General features: G+C 60.6%; 1 protein-coding gene across 1 annotated transcript in view; it reads right to left on the bottom strand.

Moving 5' to 3' along the window:
- ANGPT4 (angiopoietin 4) overlaps positions 1 to 17745 on the bottom strand; it is a 29211-nt gene extending 11466 nt beyond the window's left edge. The window contains exons 1-4 of the mRNA XM_008256189.4: positions 16999 to 17745; positions 4093 to 4248; positions 2855 to 2976; positions 329 to 561 (exon numbers count right to left, since the gene is read on the bottom strand). Coding sequence (XP_008254411.2) covers positions 329 to 561; positions 2855 to 2976; positions 4093 to 4248; positions 16999 to 17307 — 820 coding nt within the window. The 5' untranslated portion in view covers positions 17308 to 17745. The remainder of the gene's footprint in view (positions 1 to 328; positions 562 to 2854; positions 2977 to 4092; positions 4249 to 16998) is intronic.
- Between the last annotated feature and the right edge of the window lie 3217 nt (positions 17746 to 20962).

A 20962-nucleotide genomic window follows, 5' to 3' on the forward strand; every position in this document is an offset into this window, starting at 1 on the left:
ACAGATAAGGAAATTGAGGCTCAGAGACGGGTAGGTGAATTCTGGAACTCAAACCTGTTGTCCTCATTGTCACCCTTCCATTAAACAGATGGGGAAACTGCCCATGAGAGGGACAGGGATCTATCCAAGGGCATCCGTGGAGTCAGGGGGCAGGGTCTGTCTGCATCGGCTCCTCCTGGGACTGCTGTTGCCACCAACATTATGACTGCTGTAATTTCCATTTTAACCGAGGGCGGGGAAAGTGGGACCTTTCCCCCGAGGTACCCCAGCCCCAGAGTGACCCGGGAGGGAAATCAGGGTCTCCTTCCCCTCTCCAGCCCTCACTCACCCGGGCCCTCGCCCACGATGCGCATCATCCGCTGCACCAACTCCAACAGCTGGCGCTGCCGGCTCTGCAGGAGGCTGGAGTTGCTGCTGGCGGCCAGCAGGCTGCGCTCGAGGCCGGCGAGGGCGCCGCTCTGGCGGCCGAGCAGGCTCTGCAGCTTCTCCTTCTCGTCTCGGAGGCTGGCCAGCTCCGCCTGCTGCTGGGTCTCCAGGGCCTGGACCCGTGTCTGCAGCGCGCTGCGGGGCAGGGCGCACAGCGGTGAGCCCGCGGCGCCCTAACGCACCTGCGCGCCTCCTCCTGGGGCCCGGCCCGCTGTAGGCTCGGATGGAGCAGGGGAGAAAAGAGAGACCCGGACCCGGAGTAAAACGGATTGAGGTCCAGGAGAGGAAAGAGATGGGATGGCAGAGACACACCTGCAAGCAGGCACCCGTGATCAAAACCCAGCTATGCCTGCTTTAGAACCCGCAGCCACTCCCAGGAGGGCATGGGGGACCATGCCCTTGGATGTACCCTTGTAGAAAAGGGATCGGCTTAGACACCCAATGGCGAGGAGTGGCGGGGTGGCTCGGTGCTGCAGCCACAGAGCGGAAGGAGGCAGCGTGCATGTGCACAGAATCGGGGCCACGCCCAGGTTCGTGGGGAATGACCCGGTATAAGTGGGAAGAGAGAAAGACGAAGGGAATTCGCATGAATGTAGAGACACCGGTGAAGACAGAGCAGAGGGCGACACGTGGCACCTGCGCTGGCCCTCGCTGGGCAGGCGGTAGGGGCGGGGTGGAGGCCTGGGCTATCGCCTTGATTTTGGGAGGATCTCTGTTGTCTGAGGATGTGTAAGCAGCAGGCGCTCTTGTCACGGATTAGAAAGTCAGCAGGTATTTTAGAAAGAAGGCTTCCTCTTGGGGTGTCAGATCCTCCGGGCGTGCTCACGTGGGTGTGAGAGGAGACCCAGGCCGGTAGCTCACCGCATCCCTGGCTAAGCACCCGCCCAATCCGTTAACTGGGGGCTGCAGGAGTGCACCCAAGAGGGCCGAGCTGGAGGGAAGAATGGGCCAGCGTGGTGAACTGTTTCCAAGGGAACAGAAAAAAAGAAGTGTAGAAGAGTGAGGTCTACATTTGGGCTTAAAAAGGAGCAAAAAGGCCTGTCCACACTTGGTTGGGTGTTCATAAGAAACCCTGGAATATCGGCTCTTGGAATATCAGTGCCGTGAGCACGGGAATGTTTGTCTCTTTGCTCACTGCTGTATGCCCAGCGACTCCAGGTGCGCCTGAGCCGTGGAAAGAGCTAAACAAACAAACACCGTGTTGATGGCCCGACTGAAAGGACGCCTCTGGCCGGGGTGGCGGCTGAGGGCTGGGCCTGGGAGGGCCCCTCTCGTGTCTACCTAGTCGTGCCGACTCACTGTGCACACTGAAAAGGAGTCCAGCCCGGGCAGAAGGACCTTCTCCCGGAGCCTGGGTCCTCCCGCAAGGGCGCAAATGGGCACACACTCAGGTTCCAGGTTCCGGGTTCCAGGGTCAAGAGCTTATCAGTGGACATTGTCAATCTTCGCTGATCTTGGCACCTGGTGCCAATCAAGGAAGTGAAAATGTCCCTGGCCACGCCACTTGGGGTCTGGGGGAAGTGGAATGCGGAGAGGGACAACACTACCCGAACTGCACCCAGGACAGGGAGCCGGCGATCCTCATGGCCATGTCCCTACAGTGCGTGAATGACTGCTTTACCTGGCCCTGGGGGCGGGCCTACAGCCGGTACCCTGGGGACTTTTGCCTCCCCCGGAACCCTGACCTTGGCAGTTTCTGCTCCACTCAGCCCGAAACCCAGATGAAATCAGCCTGGGTTCTCTGCCTTATCTCTACTCTGGAACTATTTTTCCCTTTGTAATTTAGAGGGCGTTCCCCTGGCGCACATTTGCATACTGTGCAGAAACTCCCTGGCTGTGCACACAAGACGCTGGGAAGCCCGGCTGCTTCTGGGAACGGGAGCTGGAGCACGGGGTCAGACTGATTTACTTGCAAATAAGTGAATGCAGTTAAAATTCACAGGGTGAATCCCGTGATGTGCAAATTGTATCCAAATAAAGCAGTCAGATGGTATAAAGTAAAGAAAGGGAGAAAGGAAGAAAGAAGAAATTTAAAAAGAAGGAAAGAAAGGAGGAAAGAAGGAGACCAAAAGAACCAAGCAAAATGCCTGTCCCTATCCCCAGCCGGTCCCTGCCCTGCCACGGCCCCAGCTTGGCCCAACTCAGCACCCACGCCCAGTCACTCCAGTCCCAACTCCAACCCTGGCCTAGTTCCATCTCCAGCTTCAGCCCAAAGCACCCCCCCCCAATCCAAATCCAGGCCCCCAGCTCTGGCCTCAAACCTATCCCAGACACCAGCCCAAGTCCAGCTTCCAACGCCACCCCCGCCCCAGCCTCAGCCCTGGCTCCAATGCCCGCCCTGGGTCCCAGCTCTGACTCCAACCGGAGCGCCTGTCTGGCTGGGGCAGGAGCTGGGGGCTGGGAGTCGAGGGCCGGGGCCAGTGCTCACCTGTTGTGGCCCTGCAGCTGGTGCAGCTCCCAGCTCTGCAGCTGCAGCTGCTTCTGTAGCTTGTTAGTGGACATGGAGGTCTCCAGCAGCTGGTTCTCCATGCGCAGCGTCTGGTTCAGCACCTGCCCCAGCAAGAGGGAGGGGGTGGGGAGGGGCTCCGGAAGCCCCGTGGAAGCCCTGCTGGCCGTAGCTCCACTGCTTCAGGAACTCGCTGACCCGTGGCCACCCTCCCAACACTGGCCCCTGCACTCAGGGCCTAACGGAGCTTCTGATCTGCTTCCTCCCTGTGCCTGTCCGTCCTCTGCAGGTGGTACTCTGGGTGCTCTCACAGTGTGCATCAGGATGCCTCCGTGAGCCCCACGTTCAGTCCATTGGCAGGTGCTGTCAGCTCTGCCTTCCACTTCCCTCTCCCTCCATGACTCCTGCGCTGGCCCTAGCCTCTCTCTCGTCCTGCACCTGCCTCTTTCCCTTGTCCCTGTAGTCCAGTCCCCACCCCACAGCCTGAGGCAGTCTTTTACGATGTTGCCCCTTGGCTCACATCTCCTGCAGCAGGAAAGCCCCGGTCTGCCTCCACTGGTCCCCATCCAGCACTCTCCCCCGGCTACTCCAACACGCTGGCCTCCTTGGTGCATAGGAGCCTAATAGCACGGTGCCACCTCAGGGCCTTTGCATGTGCTGTGCTCCCTGTCTGGGACGCTCCCCAGTGACCCAGGCTCCAGTTCTACCTTCTCAGGGGGCCCTTCCTGGCCTTGCCCTAGGACCTCGGGGCTCTAACCCCTCCCACGCTTCCTGCACCCTGCTCTTTCTTCCACTTGTTTTCTCCTTAGCACTGTCATTCGGCAGCATGCTATTGGTCCTGTTCATTTCCTTGACAAGCCCCAAGGGAACAGGACGCATGTCTGTTTTGTTTACGGCTATAAATAAGACCCAGGCATCTCAGTGCTGGGCACACAGTAGGGGTGCAGTAAACGTGTGACCCTTTGTCATCCATTCACTTCCATGCCCTCTGTGTAGTCACACCTGTTTCCCCCTCCCCCATGCCACTCCTGTCTCACACCACGGACCCCTGAGGTCTGATGAATTCTTTACCGCCCCTCCTCTCCTGTCTCACCGTCAGCCTGGCAGAAAAGCCAAGCCCAGGCCCCTCCCCCAGGACTCTGGGACTGGAAGGGATGCCTTGGCCACCCCCAGGAACAGCGGTCAGGGCCCCCGATGGGCACGGCCTTGCCCTGCGTTACCTGAGTCTCCACGTTGGTGAGCTTGTGGGTCTGGGCGGTGCTCTGGTTCAGGAGGCTGGTGCCCAGCTCCAGCATGGTGGCCGTCTGGTTCTGGACCACGTGCTGCTGGGCCTGCACCAGCTCCGACCTCAAGTTCATCTGGATGTACCTCTCCAGCTGTAGAGAGACCGTGAGCTGGGGTCAGGGAGTAGGGGCTGGGGGAAGCCTCCTGTCCCTCCCACGTGTCCCCGTGTGAGGACGCAGAGCCCCCAGGCCACCGTTACCTCCCGTCTGGACTCCCAGGAGCTTTCTCCTCAGCCCCGCTGCTTCCAGCCTTGTCCCATCCCAGTCCCTCCTCCATTCGGCAGCCAGAGGGACCCTGTTAACCCCACATCACATCACCCCTCTTCCTGGCCTCCTCCCAGACCCTCCCAGCGGAAAAGCCAGAGGTGCCACCACGACCACAGGCCCCTCCATGACTAGGGCTCCCGCTGCCACTCTCATGTCCTCTCCTTTTCCTTTCTCTCCACCTCCCTCCACCCCAGATGCAATTCTGCTGACTTTCTCCCAACACAGAAGCACATGCCTACCTCAGGGCCTTTGCAATGCTATTCTCACTGTGTTCCCTCTGCAACCCTGCCCCAGCCCCATCCACATCCTATGCCGCCTCACCCTGTCATTTCAGGTCTCTATGCACCTACCATGCTCAGACTTTATATATATAGATTCATTTTATTTATTTGAAAGACAGAGTTACAGAAAGAGGTAGAGATGGAGAGAGAGGTCTTCCATCTGCTGGTTCACTCCCCAGATGGCTGCAATGGCCAGTGCTGTGCTGATCCGAAGCCAGGAGCCAGGAGCTTCTTCCGGGTCTCCCACATGGGTGCAGGGACCCAAGGACTTGGGCCATCTTCTACTCCTCTCCCAGGCCACAGCCGAGAGCTGGATTGGAAGAGGAGCAGCCGGGACTAGAACTGGCGCCCATATGGGATGCCAGCACTTCAGGCCACGGCTTTAACCTGATACGCCACAGCGCCAGCCCCCCAGACTTTATATTATATGTTTCTATTTTATCTGTCTCACCCCTTGGATGTCAATTCCACGGAACCAGGGACTTGGTCCCGCTCACCACTTTATTTCTATGCGTAGCACAACACTTGGCATGTCATGGGTGCTCAATACATGTGTTCGAGGAATTGGTGGAGAAGCGGGAGCAGCAAACGTCAGAGCACAGCCCCCACCTCATGCGCTCTCCCCTGCTTCCTAGGGGTAAGCTGGCCAGCAGCGGTGGGCACACATCGTCCCTTACAGGCCCGTCTGCCAAGCTCTATTTCCATCTCCGGGCTCCCTGGGTCGGCCAGAGGGGGCTGGACTGGCCAGTTGCCAAGCCTTCTGGGATCCCACATGCTAGCATTCGTGTCTCTGACAGGGCTGCTGGCTTTCCCAGGAGCAGGAGAAGCTGGCCTGGCGCGAACCCAGGATCGAGCCGTGGAGGTGAACAGTGTGTTCTGAGGCTCCGTGCCCGCGGGCACAGAGCTTGCTGGCCGCTGCCCTCCCCGCTGCACACATGAGGGCTTCTGGCCACCGTCTGCACCCTGGCTCCAGCTCCTGCCCTCACCCTCCGTCTCCTAGGAGGCTCCACAGGGCAGCCCCTTGGAAGCCTGGGTTCCCTGGGGAAAGGCCGGCCCTGGCTGGGGGGCAGGCTCTGGCCAGTCCTGCCTTCATCTCTTTGCTCCCATCCCTTCCTCCCTGAAGAGTTCATTTGAAGGTGCAGGCTCCGTTGTCAAATCCTGGAGGGGTGCACGTCGGCGGTGCCGGCACCGATCAGAGCAGCTTCTCGAAGTGTGGTCCTGGAATCAGCCTCACCTGGGAGCCGTTAGAAACGTGAACTGCCTGGTGCCAGCCCGGACACACAGAATCTGCAGCCCCGGGCTGGGCCTGCTAAGACAGGCCTTGCAGCAGAATCCGCGCTTGCTGCAGCGCGAGAGCCGGGGTGTGGGCGTCACAGAGGGAACCGAGGGCCGGGGAGCAGCGCCCCAGAGCTGCTCAAGGCCTCCCCCCCACCCCCCGCCCGCGTCATCAGTGCCGCCGGGCCTCCTGCCGTACAAACGTGCACTCATCTCAAAATAAAACAGACAAAGACAGCGCCTCGATCCCAGGCCCTCCAGCTGCTCCCCCCAGTTACTCTGTTCCGATCGCAAAGCTTCTCCAACAATTCCTCTCCATTTCTGACCTCCATGCCCACTCACAAACATTGCCAACAACAAAAACACAAACCACACACACTCACGCACATTCATATACAGAGATACTTCCAAAAGCCCATGGAAAATGGAAGGAAAAGACACATTGATTTTGCTGCAAAAATTATTCGAAATCTATGCCTGGTTTTTCCATAATCTGTATTTCCCATGAACTTTCAGGAGGTTCCTTACAGAATTAGGGGGCACTGCACACATGCAAAAACATACAGGGAAAAACATAATCCCTAAGCATCTCGCTGTCTGCCTCTCCACCTCATTAACTCTCTCCAGCCCCAGGAAGCCCCTGTGCTTTCCAATTCACTGTGTTGTGACCAAGCTGAGAGACGTTGTATCATGTTATGTCCTTCCGTTGTCTCTCTCCACAGCCCTGGCAGCCGCACCCTCTCACTGGAAGCCCTCCCCGGCTGCACCGCCTCCTGGTTTCCCTCTGGCCCCCACGGCCCTCTCTGGCTCCTCCTCTATCATGCTCTTGCCCCGGGGTGGGAGGGGGGTTCCCATGCAGACTCCCAGGCCCTGACGGCTCCAGGTGGCCAAACAGCACGGCCATTCCCATGGCGAGAGCCTCCCAGGCAGCTCCCCCGTCTGTCAGTGACCCCAGAAATCCTGCCCAAGGTCGCCACCTGCTAGCGAGGTTCCAAGACTCGGAGTCCAGGGGCTTCCTTTGCAGAGTGGGGCTGGCGCCTCAGGGTTGCCCCCTCAGCACTGCTCTGGTCCCCTACTTGTCCTATGGCTGCAAGTGGCTGAGAGGGGCACAGGTCACCAACAGGTGATGGTCTGGAGCCCATCACCCAATTTGCCACGCCCACCCACCCTGGGATGGGCAGTCTGGGCCCGATGGCTCTGGAGACTCCCAACGGCCGGGGGTGGGGATCGGCCAGGGCGCAGGCCCCAGCCAGAAGGGCAGGGAAGGACCCCACCCGGACTGGGGTACACTGCTCTCCGGGCTCCCCCACCCCACCCCACAGTCAGCTCTGCCCCTTCTCTGTCACTCACATGCTGGCAAATTCCCAGGCCTGAGACAAGGGCCTGGCCTCCTCCTGCCCTCCAGTTGGCTGAGCTCTGGTCCCCGGGCTGCTGCCCCTGCCCTGGGCCTGGGTTTGCCACCCCAGTGAAGCCTTCAGGTCACAGCATCCCTCACTAAATCCCCACCGGTGCAGAGAGCAAACAGCTGACAGCTCTAGCCCAGCTGCGCAGGCGCAGGGTGAGGCTAGGGGCAACCCTGTTCCAGGCTGTAGGCAGAGCCCAGCCCAGTGGTGGGAGGTGCATGAGGGGTGAAGGGGGAGGGAGAGGCCTCAGGCACAGGCACAGGGGCAGGGAGGGGCAGGGGCAGCAAAGACTTAGCCCAGAATATATACTGGGTGCCCCCAGCACTCACTCGGCTCTCACCACACCATTTCACAGATCGGGAGACTGAGGCCCCAGTCAGGGAAGCGACTGCCAGAGGCCGCCCCCTGGCAGGGTCTGGTGTGGACCTGTGCACCTGTGGCAGGCCAGGGCCCTGGGCTCTGTGTGCAGGTTTCAAATATGCACAGTTTTGCAGTTTCATTTATTTATTTATTTTTGGGATGGGTGATAGCAGGGCATTGTTCAAAATTCCAAGAAACCAGCTGGCGCCGCAGCTCACTAGGCTAATCCTCTGCCTTGTGGCGCTGGCACACCGGGTTCTAGTCCCGGTCAGGGCGCCGGATTCTGTCCCGGTAGCCCCTCTTCCAGGCCAGCTCTCTGCTGTGGCCCGGGAAGGCAGTGGAGGATGGCCCAAGTCCTTGGGCCTTGCACCCCATGGGAGACCAGGAGAAGCACCTGGCTCCTGCCATCAGATCAGCGTGGTGCGCCGGCCTCGGCGGCCATTGGAGGGTGAACCAATGGCAAAGGAAGACCTTTCTCTCTGTCTCTCTCTCTCTCACTATCCACTCTGCCTGTCAAAAAAAAAAAAAAAAAAAAAATCCAAGAAACCAAAAAGAAGGATGTGAATGGCAGATCTCACCTCCTGCCCCCACCTGCAGCTCCTCTCCCTAAGGGGCAAAGGAAGGGCTCCTTCCAGAGAAACCCGAGCAGGGGGCAGCTGCCCTACCTCTGCCCCACATCCTCGCTTCTTTGTTACCGTAACCCGGAGACAGCTCCCGCCTGCCCAGCCGGGCTCCCCAGCCGTTCTAACCCTTGCCCCCTGCCTTCAACACGCCATTCGCTCATCGAGCACCCTGAGGGTGGGCCTGGGGTCATTGGCAGCCTCTGCTAACAGATGAGCACCTGGCCTAAGTCCCACAGCTGTGGGTGGCAGAGGCTGGATTTCAGGGCAGGCCTCTGGGCTCCAAAGATGGCACCTGTGCTGGGACACATGCATCTTAGCTAAATACTTAGGTTCGAGTCCCAGCTCTGCTTGATTCTAGCTTCCTCTACTGAACACAGTGGGAGGAAAGAGGTGATGGCCCAGGTATGTGGGTCCCTGGAGCTATTCTTGGCTCCTGGCTTCAGCCTGGTCCAGTCTGCCTGTTGTGGCCATGTGGGGAGTGAATCAGCATATGGGAGATCGCCATCTGTGTCTTTCTCTCTCCCTGCACTGCAAATAAAAATGAAAGAACAAAAAGGCAAGATTCTGCTCTTAGCCACCGGTGGGCTGCCGGGGCAGTTTCCATGACCCCAGCATGCCCACCTCCCTTGGTACAGTGGCTGAGTCCAGACAGGCCAGGGCCACCAGCTGGGGGGCTATAGGATGTCGGAGGGGCTTCTGAGGCTGGGCCACTTTCCGCCTTGCCCGTCGAGCCCCTTGCTCTGGGGAAAGTCAGCAGAGTCTCCCTGAGGACTCCCTGGGGAGTCCTGCATGGCAGGCCCAGTGTCAGAACGACCTGGTCACGTCGCTCCTGAATTCTGGCCCCTCAGACGCTGTGTGGGCACGGCGGGCTGATGAGGAACTCGCTGCTTCTCCAGCACAGACAGGGGTGGGAGCGCCTTGGCCCCTGCGCGCCATCCCCAGGCCTCAGCTTCCTCATCCTGACCACAAGACTGGGTAAGACTTGTGGGCGGGGTTGCGAGGGTCGCCCCTCCTCCCCGCCTCGCCCCGCCCCGCAGGCCGGCAGACCCCGGCTGTTCGTAGGCGTCTCCCTCCCTGCCAGGAATTCTATTGCTTTCCTCCCTGGTCAGGGCTGGGAGCGAGCAGAGCCAGCGGGCAGGGGGCCAAGGCTGGAGACCCAGGGGCCTGTGGGCTCTCGTGGAGGCCTGAGCCTCCCAACCCGCGGCTCGCCCCGCAGGCCCCCGGCACCAGCCCAGCTCCCCGCTGCTAGCTGCACGCCCCCCGGGGCTGCTCTGGGCTGGGAGCCTGCCGTTCACGTCCTGGCTTGACTCCTTGACTCCTTCCCCTCCTTGCCCGTGGTGCCGCTTCTCAGAGCCTCAGTGGCCTCACCGGAAAATGGGCTCATTGTTTCCTTCTCACAGAGGGGCTGGGAGAGGGACCTGCACTCTGCTGAGTCTTTTCCCTTTTGTTCACGAGGAGGCCTGGCCTGGCACAGAGCAGGTGCACAGGCGGCTGGGAGTGTCTATGGCTGCCCTGTTTTCACCAAGCCCCGGCTCCTGGGGGCAGCTTGGGCGTGGCCAGGTGAAAAGACCCCAGGGCAAAGGCCAGGGGTGTTTGGGAAGGGGTTGCAGAGGGAGGGGAGCAGGGCCCTTGCCATCCTGTGACCTTGGACAAGGCACCCAACCTATTGATGCCTCAGTTTCCCCCTTTGTTAATGGACAAACAATCATACTGCATAGGGCCACTGTCAAGTGAATGCGGTAATCCTGACGAGGCAAACAGTAGGTGCCCAATTAGTGCTGGCCCTGGCTTCTGTGATCTTTCTTTACCCCAGACACTTGGAGGCTTTTGTGCTCCCTTGCCCAGAGGAGCAAATCGGATGGATATGGCATCCTCAGGACCCTGCAGCTGGTCAGGGCCACCCCTGGGATATGACCCTTGACCCCCACTCAGTCCCTCCTAGACCCTCTGCTGGCTCTGAGGGTCCATTCCAGACAGCTCAAGGGCAGCTCTGGGGTTAAGCAAATAACATGGGGCCAGGGTCTGGCTGGAGGTGTGGGCTCAGCAGACAGACCTAGGGCCCGGTTTCTCCCATTTCCAAGGCTTTGTGCTCATCCCAGCTGGCGGTGGGGCTCTAGGACCCAGCAGGAGAGGACCAGAAACACGTGGCCCAGTCCCCAGGGATGGCCTGGCCAAGCCACTTCAACAAATAAACGCGGGTCCCTCTGGGGAAGCTGCGAGGGGGATGATGCTGCTGCTGCTCCCCCAGCCTCACCCTGGGCAGGTGGCCGACAGCCGGTCATCCCCAGGGGGCACCTGAACAGGCAGCTTCCAGGCCGTCTTCTTCTAAAAATCATCTTTGCTTCTCCCAGAAACAAACCCTGCCCTCCCTACCCCACCCCACCCCCAGTCCCAAACTGCTCAGAAAGAAACCATCGGTAAGATTAGGAAATCAAACCCCAAGATACTCTGTCAGGCCACCGAGATGCATTTCTTGTTTGGATAACCGAAGGCCGAAAATGCCAAGAATTTACGGGCAGTATGGGGAGGCCCGGCCAGCGCGGGCATGTCTCCAGCTGGGCCAGGACCCACAGCAGGCTCCCACTGCGTGCCCTCCTGACCCACGTCCAGCCAGGCGAGGCCCCGGGACCCCTGGGCTGCAGGGCCGAGTTATTCTGAGGTTTGACGTCAGGGACCTGGAGCGAACCCCAGAGCTGGGGCAGTGCCAAGTCAGGAGGCCCCTGCTCAGCCCCCCGCCCCTCCTGATGGCTGTGGGTGCAGAGAGGAGAGAGAGAGAGAGAGAGGCCCTCTCTGGACAGCCCAGCTTGGGGACATGTGCTGGCCATGGGGCTCTTGTGTCCAGGGTCTCCAGTGAGGACCATCAGGGAAGTGGAGGCAGCAGGGTCAGCCTGGGGACCAGGGGAGGGCCTCAGAGAGGCTTAGAGAAGCAGCCAGCCAGGAGAGAGATGGAGACTGCAGGGGGTGGTGGCAGTGAGTCAGGGCCACCGTGAGACCACAGAGACGGAGAGACAAGAGGCCCAGAAAGACAGAAGGGAGATGAACAAAGAGGGCTGCCCTGAGCCTGGGCCAGCTCCATACAGCTGAGACAGTGGCAGCCCCATCCCCATCGGTGCACGGCACAGAGCCTGCTCTGCCGCTGGGACCCGAGACTGGGGAACGATGTGCTGGCTCCTGCACGTGGAAAGGGATGGCAGAGAGCCGGGGCTTGTGTTTGGCCCTGGTTTTCCTCCATCTTCCCATCCATAGAATGGGTCACTCTGTGGGCACGGGAAGGAGGCAGAAGATTCCACTTCCTGGCGGGGAGCTGTGGGGCAGCTGACAGCGACCAGAGCGCCTGCTGCAAGCAGATGCTGTGCCTGCCCTGCTTCTCCAGCCTCGCACAGGAGGCACTGAGCGGAGGCCCGGCCCCGGGTCCCACAGCCAGTGCACACAGACCCGGGGAAGGTCATGTGACCAACCACCGGGCTGCGGGGCCACAGGAAACCTGCACTCTAGCTGGCCCTCAACATTGCCGCGGCTTTCCACCTGGGAGGAAGCAGGACAGGGCCCCCCGCTGCTGTGCAGAGAGCCGCTCCAGCCAGGGGCTTTGGGGGGGGGGGAGGGAGGAGAGTGGTGGGAGCAGGAAGGGAGGGGGAGGCCTCCAGGGCTGGAGGAGAGCCAGTCAGAGGGGGAGAGGGAGCAGGGTACTGCCGGGCTCCAGGACCCCAGCTGGCTGCAGGTAGGGGCCTGGGAATCATGGAGGCAGCAGGGAGCCCCCATTCTCTCCAGGTCTCGCCTCTCTGCCTCCTCCCCAGAGTCAGGAGAAAGAACCCAGAGAACAGGCTGTCACTGCGGGCCGCTGTCCCTCTCTGGCCTCCACTTCCTCACCTGCACATGGTAGGGAGTGCAGAGGAGCTGGGGGCATGGGCTGAGTAGCTGTTGGCCTCTGGGAGCTCACAACGGGGAGGGCGCCCCCTGTGGCCACTCAGAGGAACAGACTCTAGCCAGGGACTTGGGCACCCTCAGTGGCAATGCTGCTGCTGCTGCTGCTGCAATTAGAGACTATTTTGAAACTGTTTGTTTTGTTTTGTTTTCTCTTTCTCTCTCTTCTGGGATGTTAGAGCAAAAGCCAAAAGGAAGTCTTTGAGTTTCAAAGGCTCTGAGAGCAACAGAAGAACCAGAAGGTCACGGTCACAGCTGCAGATGTTAGCAAGTATCCCCGACTCAGAAGGAGAGGACGATTTCTGTGAGCCCGGGGTCAGGCGTCTCAGCCTGGTGGAGGGAGGAAGGGCCTAAGAGCTGCAGGACTGTGTCTCTGTTTGCAGGGAGAGCCTGCAGAGAAAGAGCCAACGTGCACGCAGAGTGTGCTGTGTCCCCGGCACCAGGCCACGGGCTGCATGGGCATTGGCTCATTAAATCATCGTGGGGTAGGTAGCACTGTCAGCTCCACTCAGCAGGCACGAAGACTGAGGCTCGGGGAGGGGAAGCGACTCGCTCCAGGTCACACAGCCAGGAAGAAGAAGAGGCAGAACTGGGCCTCAGCTCCCAGCAGCTGTCAGCTCCACAGGCGTGCGACAGACCCAGGGACAGTGGGTACCAGGTGTGCTTACACTGATGGGTCTGATTTGGGGCAGGCTGCCCAGGCACAGAGTGACCAGGCACCAATAAAGGGACCAAGGAGCCCCTTTCCAGGAGGCGGTAACAGCAAGCATCAGCTTGGATCCCCCCTAGAGACCACCCAGGATCAAGGACCTCTCCAGAATACCCCCGTGCACAACTGGCATTTACAACCCCGAGGGGTCTGCGACCCGGGGCCTGGCTTGATCAAGACAGAGTTCCCCGTCCAGTGAAGCAGGGGTTCAAAGTAGAGATTGTGCCGAGGTGAATGAATGCCCACAGAACTTCTGCACGCTGGTCTCCGTAAGCATGCAGCCAGGCAGCACGCCGAGCGTGGCACGAGAGGGGTCTCACTGGTCTTCCCAGCCACCCCCTGGGATCCCCTGATTTTCTCTGTCTTGCAGAGGCTCATGCAGCCAAGGCCAACTGGCAAGGAAGGGCTGGCCCAGGGGGTGAGCTCAGGCTGGCTGGACTCCCTCATCAGAGCTCTCTGGCCCCGTGGCCCTGTAGGGGGATGGGAGCCCTGCCCAGGATCACTGGGTCAGGTGGGTGGGCACCTGGAGGACACATCCCACTGCAGGCTGAAGAGTTGGGCCGGGGACCTGGCGGGCCTGAAACCCAGGCTTAACCCCACGCCCGGACTCAGCCAGTGTTTCCCAAGCCCCTGGCACTCTGGTCACAGGAAGGACATGGCCTGCTGCTAGATGGAGGGGGCAGGAGCCTGTCCAGGGCTACTGCAGCCTGCTGGCTGGGCGGTGTGACAGCTACAACTGAGGAGCACTCCTGGTGGGGAGGAAGGGGCCGAGTCCCAGGCCGTTGTGGAGTTGAGACACCCTTGGGCCCACAGAGGGGCGTCAGTTGTGGGTTTGGGGCTCAGGACCTCATCAGCTGCCAAGTGGCGTCATCGCAGACGGGCCAGAGCTGTGGGCACTGAGAGAGTGGCTGCGAGAGTGGCCATGCGGTCGGCGGTCATCCAGGGAGCACCTGCTGTGCCACGTGCTATTCTGGGCCCTGGGGACCGAGTCGTGACCAGAGCAGATTTGGTCCCTGCCCTCTCAGACCTCACAGACACAAAGAATTGCTTTTAGGAACATGAGGTAGAAGTGGCCGGTGCTGTGAGGTAGGGGGTAAAGCTGCCGTCTGCAGAGCTGCCATCCCATTTGGGCACCTGTTTGTCTCAGCTGGTCCACTTCCAATCTAGCTCCTTGTTAACACGTTTGGGAAAGCAGAAGATGGCCCAAGTGCTTGGGCCCCTGCGGCTGTGTGGGAGACCCGGATGAAGCTCCTGGCTCCTGGCTTCGGCCTGGCCTAGTCCCAGCTGTTGTCTCTCTCTCTCTCTCTCTGTCACTCTGCCTTTCAAATAAATAAATATTTGTTTTAAAAAATAAGAACATCAGGTAGTGAGAGGTGTTAAGGCAAAACCAAAGAAACCAGAGAGCCAGGTGAAGGGACAGAGAGTACGAGGAGGAGGGTGGCCCTTATACATGGGCTGGACATGGAGGGCCTCTCTGAGGAGGTGACATTGGAGCAGAGACTGAAGGAGGTCGGAGGTGAGCCACGGGGTGTATGGGCGGGGTGTGTTCCAGGGAGCAAGGTTTTGGCTGTCAGTGGGAGAAGATGGAGCCTCTGGCAGGGTCTGACTTGGGCCCTGCGGGATCCCCCTGTCTGCTGAGTGCAGTCTGGGAAGGGGCTGGGTGGAGCCCGCAGCCCAGGCTGGCTGTGATTCTCACCCAGGTGGGTCCAGGGTTGGGGCTCTGGGGGCAGAGGGTGCCTGGGGCTGGTGAGCTTGGTGGATGAGCCCATGCTCGGTGATGGACAGAGTTCACCGAAAGAGGCTGTTGAGCTCCAAGGTGAAGTTTGTCAAGAGGGGGAGCAAGACGAGGGCTGGGCCATGGCCCTTGGACTTGGGAACTGGGAGGGGACCGCAGGGCAAGCAGCTAGCGGGAAGTGAGGGCGCGGAGGCCAGGCTCGTGGACTTCTGTGGCTGAGAGGAAAGGATCAGCCCTGGCCCTCGCACCCTTTCTCTCCTTCCTCTCCCTTCTTTTTTCAGCGAAGGAGATACTCGGAGGTGACACCAAGGGGACGCAGTTGGAGACACAGGAGGGTCTGCGGAGCCCGTTAGGGCACAGGACCACAGCGCAGCAGGGAGAAGAGTGGCCTTGGCCAAGGAGGAGCCCTCCCCTCTGAGCCTGAAGAAAACCCCCAGGCACCGGTGGATGCCCGGGTGATTCTGCAGGTGCCAGGCAGGCACCTGTTTCTCTTTGGAACAGGGGGGTCCACAGCCTGCGAGAGGATGAGGGGGAGGTGGGGATGGAGGACTGAGGAGGTGAGCCTCTGAATGCCCTGTGGGGCCCGAGGAACCCCGGCAGACTGGGCTCCGGTGTGAGGAGGGGAGCTCCCTCCAGGCGCACAAGGGTGTGGGGGTGGCGACAGATGGACAAGAGTGCAAGGCAGGTGAACAAAGGGCAAAGGATTGTGGGAAGACAGTGAGTGAGGGGATGAGGGCAGTGGTCAGGCAGGAAGTAGGCCAGGTGTGCTTTCATGATTAGACACATGTGTGTAGTTAGACACATGTGTGGACAGACATGTATGATTGGGCACACATGTGATTAAACATGTGTGTGGTTAGACGTGTGTGTGTGATTACACACGGGCCGGGCGGCATGTCCACCTTGAGAACAAACAGGAGGAAATTCCCAGAACTCTGCTTATGGGAATTCACGGCACCTGTTTACATGCCCGCTCTCATTTGTGTCATAGCACACACCTATCCTGTGAGCCCTGGTGCAGGTGCACAGCCGCTGGGTAAGTGCGCATGTATGGGGGCGGGGGACAGACGTTGGCTCCTGACCGTGTGAGATGCAAGCAGCTTGGGAACCAGGGGGCAGGCGGGCGCCGCGCTAGGAGGCACCTGGAGGAATCCAGTCTCCTCCGCAGCGCCGTCGGCCGCTGGGCTGTCTGCTGCTTCAAGCGCTCTGCAGCTCCAAGAACGTCCTGAACATCCTGTTCCACCACCCCACGGCCACCGGGCAGACTCACCCCAGGGGGGTCTCCCCAGGGCCACGTCTGCCAGGCTCACCTCTGTCCCCAGGGTCTCCTGAGGGTACACATCAGGTGCCCTGCCCAGTTGCTGAGAGAAAGACAGCAGGTTCAGCTGTCAGCCTGGTCTGGGACCCCATGGTCCTCAACTTCCTGCTGTCTGTCACACCCCCACCCCACCCCGCTCATCCGTTCATCCGTTCATCCGCAGAGCTTATCAGCCCCTTCAGAGTATACCAGAGGGTAACCGACCACGCCCCCGAGGCCCTACCCTGCTCCAGGCTACCACCACCCTGTGCCTGGAGCTCCCGCGGCTCCCAGCATCCCCTCTGCCCTCTACGGTTTGTTCTGTTAGAATCAAATCAGAGATCCTCTCCTTTCTCAAACCCTGAACTGGCTCCCATGGCACGGAAGAGCTAAAGCCAAAGTCCAGCACCCCCACTCCCACCCCCCAACTCCCACCTCCCCCCCCCGCCCTCCCCCCCAATACGGTCTGCCCTGCCCTCACCTCTCAGACCACTTTCCCCCCTCCTCTCTCCAGCCACCCCCAGCACATGCGGAGGGCGCTCTCCCCAGACCGCTGTGTGGCCTGCGCCTCACTTCCCTTGCCCACGCAAGACACCGTCTCTCCCGAGATCTGGCCGCAGAGCCAGCCCTGGGCACACCGGGGCACACCTGAGCCCTCCCTTCCTTCCCTGTGCTGCCGGCTCCCACCCCTTCCCTCTTCTCTGTACAGTTGCCGCTCTGACACGGGGGAAGGGCCTGGCTCCCAGCCAGCGCTCAAAGAGTTCTTGCTGGGTGAATGAATGAATGACAGCACAGGAGCCAGGATTCCAGTTCTGACACAGCCTAGCCGTGCTGTGTGGCCACAGGTTCCTCCGTGCCCCTCTCTGGGCCTCACATCCCAGTTTGCACCACTCAGAGCCCAGCCCTCCGTGCCCAAGCAGCCTCTTGGGTTGGCTGCTCCCCCTGCTGCCCCCACCCCGCGGGTCCCCCTACCTTCTGCAGCCACTGGGTGTTGTTCTCCAACGCCTTCTCCAGCTGCTGCACCCGCTGAGCCCGCCAGTCCCCTGGGGGCAGTGTGCCGGCCGATGTGTCTCTCTGGAGGCTGTTGGAGCCCCCGAAGTCCTCCGGCTCCGGCATGCAGGGCCTGGGCTCAGGCAGCACAAAGGTGTAGGTACACTGGCCATATTGAATACTATGTGACAGGCGGCGCCCGCTCATATCCTGCCACCTCTGTTGGGCTGCAGTCATGGTGGCCACCAGGAGGAGGAGGCTGCCCAGCAGCATGGCAGCCCGGCAAAGCATCTAGACACTTGGTTTTGGCAAGGGGCGTGGGGTCAGAGCCTCCAGGGGCTGTGCCTGCCCGCCACTTGGCCTCGTGCCCAGGACGTCCGGCCACGGCCGGCGGTGGACAGGCGGAGGCGGCTGCAGCTGCAAACCCCGGGTGGCCAAGCTCCGTGCAGGCTGGGGGGCGGGGCTATTTATACTGCTGTAGCGCCCCAGCTGCTCCTCTGGCTGCCTCCTGCCCCCAGAACCCCCTCACCTCTCTTCTTTCCCCTTTTCCTTCCTGTCTTCACCCTGTGGCCTGCACTCGGCCCTGTCCAGGCGCGGCCTGACTCTGGCTGCCCGGTGCTGCGTCCTTTTATTCTCCAGTGGGGGCCTGGCCCTGCGGGAGGGGCGGGAAGAAAACCAGCCCCAGACAGCAAGGAGGCGAGGAGGCCGGAGGAGCACACGCACGCACGCACGCACGCAGGCAGGCAAACACCAGCCCTGTGCATTCCCTCCCCACCCCTTCCCTGCCCCCAAGGCAGGGATCTCGAGTTTCAGCCCCTTGGCTCCCCCTCCCCCTCCCCCCTCTGGTTCCAAGTTAGCTGGGAACACAGGCCAAGTGCCCCCAAGAGAGCAAGAGGGAGGGAGGCTAGGAGGAGGCAGCCGACCCAGTGTGCTTCCCAAAGAGACTCAGGCTCTCCAAGGCCTGAGAAGGGGGCGTCCCTCTGGGAGCAGGAGTGGGGCGGGGGGGGGGGTGTGATGAGCCGCCCTGGGGTGGCCACGGCCTGGTTGCTGGGACACCAGGCTCCAGGCAGACTGTTGGGGGCAGCCTGTGGCTGGGTGGCTGGGAGAAGAGCCTGGGGTGTGGCAGGCTCCCAGCCAGCCCTCCCTGAGGCAAAGGATCCTGGCTCTAAGAACCCCTGGGGAACTTGCTGTACCCACGACTACGAAACCTGAGGTCAGGGAGCAGGACAGGAAGGTGATTTTAGCTGAGCTTTATTGAGAGAGCAGAGCCGGGGGGGGGGCAGCAGTGGGGGCCACATATGCAGAACAAGACTTTCAGCCGGACAGAGGAAGCCCCTTATCTCAGGAGCTGTCAGGGTTCTTCCTTGTCATCACCCCACTCCGGACACCCACCACTGGTCACCTGGCCGTTGGCCTCAACCTCGGTACCAGCATCTCTATTCCCTGACTGGTTCACATTTCTTTTAGGTTACAAGGCCTGTTTCCCAGCTACACTGATGAAGTCGATTACTGGCACAGCCCTGGGCCTCGACCTACCTGTCTCTAACTCTTCTCCCCTCTCCCCCACAGCTGGCCTCCCCTCCCTGAGGTATGGACTGGAGTGAGCCCCACTCCGGCACGAGGAATGAGTGCGGGTCCCCAGCATGGGGGCTGAGGGATTTTCAGTTTACTGGGTCAAAATCTGGCGCCACCCCCTACAGCTGGGTGCCTTAGGGAAATGACTGAGCCCCTCCGTGCCTTCATTTCCTCTTTAAACAGGAAAATACCACCACCCCCCTCACAAGGCAGACAGTTAGGTGAGGTCGTGCAGGGGTGTGTGTGTGTGTGGTTGCAGGGCGAGAGGCACCCAATAGTGGATCCCCACACCCACTGCCCGTCCTGGGTGAGCTGTCTGCAGGCTCTGTGGGCTGTGCCAGTCTCGCCTCTCTCTCTCTCTTCATTTCCCCAGCTCTTTGGTTATTTTTTTCTTTGTTTTCCCAGATCCTGCGCTTGGGGGCAGCAGAGGATGAGGGGCTCTTCCGGGGGACTGAGAACAGTCGAGCAGGTGCGAGGCTCTGGCAGGAAGAGGAAGGGGAGCCGGTTCTCAGCCTGGCCCCGCCTCAGTCGCCTCTGCCGAGGATGGGGCCAGACCCCTGGGACTGTGAAGGAAGCGGGGTTAGCGCAGGCTGAGATGTCTACAGCGCCTGGTGCAGGTGAGCGTGGGGTAGGCAGAGGCTGCGCCCTCTATCGCCCCAGGAAGACAGCACTTTAAAAAAAAAGATTTATTTATTTATTTGAAAGGCAGAGTTAGAGAGAGAGAGAGAGAGAGAGAGAGAGGTGTCTTCCATCCACTGGTTCATTCCCCAGATGGTCGCAATGGCTGGAGCTGGGCTGATCCGAAGCCAGGAGTCAGGAGCTTCATCTGGGTCTCCCACATGGGTGCAGGGGCCCAAGGTCTTGGACCATTTTCCACTGCTCTCACAGGTGCAATAGCAGGGACCTGGATAGGAAGTGGAGGAGCCAGGACTCGAACCGGTGCCCAGTGTGGGATGCAGGCCCCTTCTTTACCCATGACACCACAGCGTCGCTCCCTGGAGGAAGCACTTCCATGCTCCCCATTGTACACCCAAGAAAAACGAACCCAGCCCTGCGCTGGACAGTGACCTGCCCACAGTCATGCAGTCTGAACGGATTTGACCTGGAACTGTGGGAAGAACAGAGAAGGGCAGACTCAGCTGCTGGCCGGGCCCCGGGCACATTCCTTGGGGCAGGTTCCTCGGGCATGTTCCTGATCCTCGGCCTCCAGTCAGCCCCTCCGGGCAGTGGGAGAGAACACCTCCCCTCCCATCTTCATGTTCTGCGTCTGTGCCCCGGAGCCTGGGGTGGGGGTAGGGGGGCAGGGAGGAGGCTACTGGGAGACACCGCTGTGGGAAGCCCCCAAGCTCCCAGAGAATGAATGAATGACGTGGTTTTCTTCTTTGCCCACACTCTGCCAAGTAGTCATGGGAGTCAAGGGCCCCATGGTCTCACCAAGGGCACCTGGCACAGAAGAGGAAACGAATTTATCCATCAGCAGGGCAAATGGAGGCGGCATCAAGGAGGGTTCTGTGCCCAGGGCCCCGCCTGCCGGTGCCTTGCCAGCCTCTGCGCCCTCACTTGGGCGCCAGCTCAGGGCCTGTGCGTGTGCTGCTTTCTCTGTCCGGAGCCCGCCTTGCACCCGCCCTCACTGCGCTTCTCAGCAGTGCTCCAGTTACTGATTGCTGCCAAGTCACCCCCAACAGTTAGTGGCTTAAGGCAAAAGGAACCACTCATTATCTCCCAGGGTTCTGCGCCTCAGGAATCCGGGAGCTGCTCCTGCGGGCAGCTTTGCTCAGGTCTCTCCTGAGGTTGCAGTCAGAAGGTGGCGGGGCTGGGGGCATCCCCAAGGTGTCTTCCCTCGCCTGCCAGCGCCTGGGCATCCCCATGGTCTCCGCAAGTGATCTCCTAGCATGGCGGCCTCAGGTGACATCTCAGGTGGCTTCTCACATGGCCACTCCTGGCCGCAAGGGTGCGCAACCCCAGGGAGCCAAGGGCCTGTCGTGACCTGGCCTGGGAAGTCACTGTGCATTTTCATCACGATCTAGTGGTCAGGGTCTGCCCGGCTTGGAGGCATGAAGCGCAGTGCCTCTCTCTCTCGAGGGAGGAATATCACAGTCATAACAGGGGCACGCAGGGGCTGGCATGTGGCAATGCCGGTTAAACTGCCACCTGCAAAGCCAGCATCCCAGAAGAAAGCCCTTTCGAGCCCTGGCTGCTCTGCTTCCGATCCAGCTCCCTGCTAATGCACCTGTGAAGACAGCGGAAGACGGCCCAACTATTTGGCACCTGCTGCTCACAAGGGACACCCAGATGGAGTTCCAGGTTCCTGGTTGTTGCGGCCATTTAGGGAATGAATCAGTGCACGGGAGCTCTCACCTCTCTCTGTCTC

This window comes from Oryctolagus cuniculus, chromosome 11 (genome assembly GCF_964237555.1).
Source record: "Oryctolagus cuniculus chromosome 11, mOryCun1.1, whole genome shotgun sequence".
NCBI lineage: Eukaryota > Metazoa > Chordata > Mammalia > Lagomorpha > Leporidae > Oryctolagus > Oryctolagus cuniculus.